Source organism: Austrofundulus limnaeus, unplaced genomic scaffold (assembly GCF_001266775.1).
Source record: "Austrofundulus limnaeus strain Quisiro unplaced genomic scaffold, Austrofundulus_limnaeus-1.0 Scaffold12, whole genome shotgun sequence".
Lineage (NCBI taxonomy): Eukaryota > Metazoa > Chordata > Actinopteri > Cyprinodontiformes > Rivulidae > Austrofundulus > Austrofundulus limnaeus.
The window spans coordinates 2,756,405-2,763,824 of NW_013952414.1; the positions used below are offsets into that span (position 1 = coordinate 2,756,405).

General features: G+C 40.4%; 2 protein-coding genes across 3 annotated transcripts in view; one reads left to right on the forward strand and one right to left on the reverse strand.

The window, feature by feature from the left end:
- Window positions 1-1,321, forward strand: part of cspp1a (centrosome and spindle pole associated protein 1a) — a gene marked incomplete in the record, with an annotated part of 14,327 nt that extends 13,006 nt beyond the window's left edge. Inside the window, 1 exon segment of the mRNA XM_014002297.1 lies at window positions 596-1,321. Coding sequence (XP_013857751.1) covers window positions 596-687 — 92 coding nt within the window.
- arfgef1 (ADP-ribosylation factor guanine nucleotide-exchange factor 1 (brefeldin A-inhibited)) overlaps window positions 1,065-7,420 on the reverse strand; it is a 52,887-nt gene continuing 46,531 nt past the window's right edge. For both annotated transcript variants that reach the window (XM_014002295.1, XM_014002296.1), the window contains 11 exons: window positions 6,687-6,817; window positions 6,460-6,589; window positions 6,247-6,382; window positions 5,913-6,051; window positions 5,762-5,834; window positions 4,399-4,558; window positions 4,184-4,323; window positions 3,919-4,090; window positions 3,550-3,688; window positions 3,236-3,353; window positions 1,065-2,334 (listed from right to left, as the gene is read on the reverse strand). In XM_014002295.1, coding sequence (XP_013857749.1) covers window positions 2,107-2,334; window positions 3,236-3,353; window positions 3,550-3,688; window positions 3,919-4,090; window positions 4,184-4,323; window positions 4,399-4,558; window positions 5,762-5,834; window positions 5,913-6,051; window positions 6,247-6,382; window positions 6,460-6,589; window positions 6,687-6,817 — 1,566 coding nt within the window. In that variant the 3' untranslated portion in view covers window positions 1,065-2,106. The remainder of the gene's footprint in view (window positions 2,335-3,235; window positions 3,354-3,549; window positions 3,689-3,918; window positions 4,091-4,183; window positions 4,324-4,398; window positions 4,559-5,761; window positions 5,835-5,912; window positions 6,052-6,246; window positions 6,383-6,459; window positions 6,590-6,686; window positions 6,818-7,420) is intronic.

Below are 7,420 nucleotides of genomic sequence, written 5' to 3' on the forward strand. Positions count from 1 at the left end.
CTATCTATCTATCTATCTATCTATCTATCTATCTATCTATCTATCTATCTATCTATCCATCCATCTATCCATCCATCCAGTCCTTGAGCTGCTATCCTCCATGTTTTACTTGTATTTCTGCTCTAACAGACCTAATTTATTGATTGTATTACCTCTGCATGTTCTGCAGAAACCTGCTATTCACACATTGAATCAGTGAAACCTCTAAAACATGCAAGATAGTGGCCCTCGAGGACCAGGCTTGGACACCCCTAAGGACCAGTCTGAGTGGGGATTACAGTCTTGAAACTCTAGTCTCAAAAATGTCAATGATTGACATAAAAAATGATTTATAAACTTTTACCTGTCCGTCAGTTTCACATCATGTTATTCTGGCAGAAATATTATGACGTGTCCCAGGCTTCAACAAAAGCGACTACAGCTAGCTTCTGCTGCCATTTAGTTCACAAATAACCACAGGGTTCTATGTAAATATAATCTGCAACAGGTAAGATATTCTTTACCCACCTTTCCACAGAAACCCAATTAAAAAATTATTTAATTTAATATATAACAGCTGTAAGAAATGTATAATTCACATCTCTGTACCTTTCAGGCTCTGCTCTGAGAAGACCTGTCTCTGTGGGAACTGTTGCGACAGATCTTCGCCCGCGCCGCTCGGAACATCAGAAAGATCAAAATAAATAAACAACCTCTACACATGTAGCAGGTTAGAAGCTCCTCCCTGCCTGACACGCCACCTTATAGTCCCATGAGCTGGTCTCCACTGGGTGTTCGCTCTGAGCGTGGCACAGATGCAGTTTCACTAATGAGAACAAATATTTTAMTTACTCGATACTGAATAATACTTTTTTTGGGTGAGTTTCTCCATCAAAAACACATCTAATTAAACAGGACCACTAATGTAAGGTCCAAATCTGTAATCGCATCATTAACTTCTCTATGGTTTGTTTTTTGTTAAGTGATACTAAAAAAAAATAAAGGTTCATATGTTTCATTGTTGTCTTGGTTCACCATGAATGGAACAGATAAAATTCATAACAGATTCTTAAATTCAAATCAACCAAGTTCAAAAACTTTATTGATCTAGAACCTGATTAGAATGCCAGATGATGTTTTGTACAGAAAGTCGTACATAATCTTTTGAAAGATAGAAAACTTTACATTGCTGTATCATATACATTTTGTTTTCTACATCCATGAGCAGGAATGCATCCCATTCATACTTAAAGCACAGCTGACGTTTGTCATTTTCTCTATACATGTAAGCTCCGCCCCCCCTCCCCGCAAAACAAAAAAACAAAAACAAAATGAACAAAAACATTAAATATATTATTAACCTTTGATTTTGTACACAAAAGTGATAAGCTAAACTCACATGAAAACAGAAAATAGTGACTCAAAAAAGCAGCTAGCTTCAGTTTGCTCATCTTTTTGTTTGTTTCTTAAATCCATTAAAAACCTAAGAACAAATATATAAAATGGAATAATTTAACCCTTCACTTTCTCACAGTCTGGCTTCATTACGGTGAGGGATCAGCTGCAGGAGGTGGTGCAGTCAAATAAATTATCACAAAAAGTAAAATCTCCAGTGCATTAAAAAAAATAAGTGCAGCAAATCCAGAGGAAAACTCAAAATCAAATAAAGAAAAATAAAGAAAATCTAGTGTTATAGGATTATATTACATAGATCTGTACAACTAGTTTCATCAGTACTGATGTTAGCCGTCTGCAGTGCGCCTGATAAATGTCACATTTCATAGTTGTCGAGTACGTAGAGTTTGCATGTTGAGATCATTCACCCTTCACTTTAAATATACAGTAAGAAGCACACATGTTGAAATATACTCTTTTAGATCAGCCATATGGGTAACTTGATCAGTAGTCAGTGGAGGCGTCGCTACACCTGGTGCACCGAGGACTCCACCTGGGCTCTTTGTGTGCGGTGACGGGGTGTGGGCAGGGAGCTGATCCACGATCGACTCTTAAAGTCAAGTGTTTGATTTGAAACACACAGAGGGCCCTGAGGAGGTGCAGCACGGCCACACAGATCTGACGGGGGCGGGGCTTCAGCAGGGATTTTTTTTGTTAAATGGAGGCGCAGCATCACTGGGCCTCCTCCCCGGCCTCCTCCCCGACCTCCGTGTCCGTTTCAGGCTCGACCCGGCCCCGCTGGGGCCCCGGGTCCGGCTCGGGTCCAGGCAGCTGTGCGATGTGAAAGACGATGCCGATGCGCAGGTAGAACCTCCTCAGAACGGCTCGGAGCTCGGGGATCAGGTCGAACTGCATGATCTCACACAGGAGGGGGTAGTACCTGGCCGCGTGGGCCTTGAACTGAATCGGGGAGGACGATGAGAGACGAAGGAAGAAAAAGATAAAACAATAAGATGGGTTTATATAAAAATCAACAAAGAAAGTTCATTTGAATAATTAGATCTCATTTTAAAATCTTTTCCAAATAAAAGTTTGTAACTATTCACTTTATTTTTTAAATTATTTTAATAAAGAGATAAAAGTTGAATGAGGCTTTGGGAGAGGTGGGGGGTAGCGAGGGGGCTCGGCTTGGCTTGGAAGTAAGAAAAGGGGGATTTGAGGTAAATATGTTGGGAACTACTGGTCTACATGATGGGTTATAGCATTAATAAGTGATCAATCTGTGCATGGTTTGTTTTTTAATTTCAAAATAAAAAGAAAAATTTTGTGTTTTTTTTTTAGTTTTTTAGTTTTAAAACTAAATTAGATTAAACAAAATTGAAAAAGGCTACATTTTTCCTTTCCTTTTCATTTTAATAGTGAAAAGACAACCTTTATTTTTCAGGCAGAACTGCAAATCATCAGTTCTGAACTCCTGGTGTATTACCTTTTCACTGAGCACTTTAGAAACAGCTTTTAAGGAATTGATGCATCTTGAGAGCTATTTTACAGTGAAAAAAATCACTTTAATACTCCAAGAGATGCAGAATAAAGTCTGAGTGCAGCCACTGCCACAATCTTTAGGACCGGTTCCCATTTTTTTAAGCATTTTTCCTGCCTCTGTAAACTCTTCTTCCATCATTTCCGGTATCACTAACAGAAACCGTGTATTTTATTTTGGATTTAAATAGCTAAAGCAGAAATCAAACACTGTGGATTTTTAATTAGTTCCATTCAGTTTTTTGCGATTTTATTTTGAAAAGAATAAAGAAAGGAGGAACCATGCACGGACTTGTGATCAGCGAGTGCTTTTATTTCTTACCCGTTCGTCGCTGATCTTCAGCACCTTGGTGAGGAAGAGCAGCAGCAGGTTGGTCCACGCCTCTCGGTGACTCTCTGATGTCAGAGCCAGGAAGTACGCTACAGCCTCGCTGCACACACTGAAACAAGAACAAACATCTCAGAAAGGCAGAACAACCAAAACAGGAAAATTACGAATAACATAACCATTATGAAAAGAGCAAAACAAAACAGATTTTAAACTTGCATAAGGAGTTTATTTTAGTTTTCTTTGCTGCTGTGGGTCCTATGAACTGGTACAGCCTGTCAGCAGTGAGACAGTGCGCTGCTGCTTACTTGAGCAGTCGTCTCTGGACCTCCTCCCAGGCGTCCCGCCTCCTCTCATCAGTGTACATCCTGAACAGAATACGCATCCCGCACGCCAAACTGCTGGTCTCCTGCTTCAACAGGTTGGGCTTCGACTTGCCTTTGAAACCTTCAACACAGTTAAAACCAATCATAATTTGATTCCAATAAAGACAATTATACTGTTTTTATTCATACTAGAAATTTAACCCTAAAAATCATCCATAAAGTGGGGGGATAGTATTATACACAGGTTATTGATAATTAGGTTTTTATGCTTTGTAAGCTCAAAAATGATTATCGTATTATACATGAATAAATACGGTAGTTTGCAGGTTATTCTTTATTTCACCCTCCTACCTGCTTTCCACAGTAAAGTTCTTTGCTCGTTGTTGGAGTTGAAAGCCTTGGCAAAGCAATGCGACTCCAGCAGGCAGTCCAGCAGCTTGAAGAGCTGCTGTGAGGTCAGGTAGCGGTACATCCCCTGGTCCTGGGGCTCCACCTGGACATCTACCACACACACCGCATCCCGCTTCAAAACGACAACAGATTAGTGCTGCCTTAAAGCACGGAACGAACACGTTAAACACCTGAAAGGATCAGATCGCTCTCCAACCGTCTGTACCTGAGCAGCGGCGAAGTTCTCGGCGTCTTCCTTCTTACTGGTGGCGGGGAAGAACACGATGTTATCGATGGTCTGGATCAGTTCCAGCTGCACGACGCATTTTATCAGCAGAGCCGAAAACAACCGCTGCTCCTGGATCTCTGTGGAACACACGGGTGAATGCTCATCAGGGAACAAAAAAACACTTGGAACGCGGTCAGGAAAGCAGAAATTACTTGTCGGGTTCCTGCTCCTCAAGACGTCCTCGGACAAACCGGAGGCCGAGCTGTGCTGGCTCTGACGCCGGTTCTCCATGGCAGCCCTGTCAGTGCTGCTGATGGAGTGCTGGTCGTCGGAGCGGGACTGAATGTCCAAGGACTTCTGGGAAATTGAGTCCTAAACACAAAACGGGGGCAGCACATTAGACTTAAAAACTAAAATAAAAACACCAAAACTTAAACATTAGATTTACAGCAGGAATAAAAGCTGAATTATTCAAGTAAACAAACATTTTTATCACCCAACACAAAATAAAAGGAACTAGAGAAATTGCATATTCTACGAAAATGCTAGTGTGAAAGCTAAAGTTTAATGCAAGTTCATTTGAAACATGAAAAAAATCATAAAAATCTCAAATTAGGAGAAAGAAGCAAAAATTAACACACACACAAAAAAAACAGAAATTAGCAGAATAGCTAAAATAGCAGAAAAAAAAATCAAAAATTAGCATATTATTAAGCTAACGGCGGCAGACACATGTTAAAATCAACTTACAGATGGTGAAAGTGGTGTAAAAAAAATCAAAATTAGCAGGAAAAAATAAAGTACCAAAAGGTTTAAATTTGTTGTAAAATAGCAAAAACAGCCAAAATGTGCATCAAAACGGCTAAAATGTTACTGAAAATGATGAATTTAGCATAAGGAAGCTGAAGGGGCATGTTTGCAGAACAGAAAGAAGCTAAAATGGCCCCCAAAACGTGAATTTAGCTTAAAAAACAATTTCAGCTAATACCAGCTGAACCGTAGCTAAAACTGCAGTAAATAACTGAAATAAGCAAAAAGCAACTGAAAGAAGCAAAAAAAGCTCAAATTAGCAGAAAGAAGCAGAAATTAGCAGAACAATAGCTAAAATAGCAGAAAACAGCTAAGATTAGCATAATAAGCTAAAAGTAGCAGACAAGTTCAAATTATCTTACAGATAGTAAAGTGGTAGACAAAAGAAAAAATTGCAAAAAAAACAGCTAAAATTTCACTGAAAATGCTGAAAATAAAAAAGTGAAATAGCTAAAAACGCATAAAGAGCAGAAAAACCAAAAATCATAGCCTGAACATCCTGAAGGAGCTGAAAGTTTTGAAATATGAATTGTTGAAATAGCACAAAAATTGCAGAACGAGATAGGTTCTGAAAAATGTACGGAATAAAAAATGATAGAATATTGTGTTTGTGAAGAATTCACATAATAACGTTATTTCTCGTCACAAGATGAGCCTTAAAAGTGGCAGCTGATACACATTTACTCATGGAATGCCAAGAAATAAAAAGTCAAATTCTACATTTTAAAACATGCAAATCTTGTATAATTGTATATAATTCCTCACCAGCTGTTTGTCAGACATGCTATGTGTTGTGTAGTGCTCTCCTTCTGCTCCTGCTGGTCTCCACGTTAGCAGCCTTTAAAACACAACAGGAACACGTAAGAGAGACAGAGCATCGTGAAAACGGATAAACAAAACTAAACAAGCAGCTTACGCGTGTGGGATTGTGGTCTTGAAGATGTCCAGCATGCAGTTGCACGTTTTGTCCCAGGTCTCCAGAGAGAACTTCTCCCCGTTCAGGATGACCACGTTCTCCAGACAGTTGGTGCCTGAGCGGGCGAGCTGCTCGTTATCTACAGACGAGGAGACGAGGCAGAGGACAGAACAAACATCAGTACGTCTACAGGGACTTTACAATCATCATTTATAATCCAGCTCACAAACAAGCTAATAATTTAGCCTTGAAAATGAGCATGATCACTCAGCCGAGACGAGCATGAAAGAAGGAACTCAACAAGTCCAAAGCGTCGCTCAGGTTTCACGCTCACCTTGCTGCACACACCAGTAGAGCTGAGCCAGGATGTCGTCCAACAGGAGGCCGTTGAGCGACTCGAAGTATTGGGTGAAGACGTCGCAGATGGCGTAAAGTGCGTGATTGCATGTGGTGGTCATCCACTCGGCTTTCTGGGAGAACAAACATGACCTCAGTGAGAATAAAGATGGAGAAACCGGTACGAGCAGCCCGGGGTGAGAACCTGCACCTCGGTTTGTTGCTCGGGCAGCTTCATGTTATCAAAGATCCTGAAGACGATCCTGAACAGGTCCTGCCACCAGTGCTTCTCAAAGGTGTGCCCGTAGGTCTTCATCACCTCGAACATCACCGTGAGCCCCCTGACGAACGCACACAAACACACTTTCATGCTGCGGCGGATGTTTCCCTTTTTAATTTGAACAGTTTTAYCTTGCAGCACAGCAGAACCCCGCCTACCTGGTCCTGACGTCCAGTTTACACCTGTTGATGATGCAGGACAGCTCAAAGAGGATGGGGAACCAGCCTCGGACCCAAACGCGGTCCTCAGGCGCTACATTCATGTCATCACTGGTGTAATCTTTAAAGGCCTGCCAGGACAGAATCAGTAGAGATTTTATAGGAGAAGTGATTCGTTGTTGCTCACGTTCCCAGACTATGTTCACACTGCAGGTCGTCACATTCAGCTGGCTGTTTACAGAAGTAATGGATGCTACGTGTTAGCATGTCCACGTGCTAAAAGTAAAGTATTGATCCAGTAACTTTAGTATCGATACGATACGACATGAACTATTATCACATATTCCCGTAGATTCTCATTCATCCAGGACATGGAAAATTAAAAGAAAAAAGACGAAAGCAACTGTTCTGTAACTGAAGACGTGTGGAGTTACAAGACTTAAACTGCACAAAGTTGGTATTAATATTTAAATAGTTGATCGATCCAATTACTTCCACCTTGATGAAGTAAAAGTCAGATGAGCGTTCAGACTGAGGTCACTTTGAAAAACATCAGATATAATTTAAAACAAAAACAAAGAAATTCATTAGATATGTATCTGATTTAGTACCACATACTGAAAAGACCCGGATTGGATTTGAAAAAAATCAGATTTGTCACGTTCAGACTGTCATAAATAAATTAGGCCGCAGTGTGAACATAGCCTATTTCTCTTATTTGCCTTATATTAAAT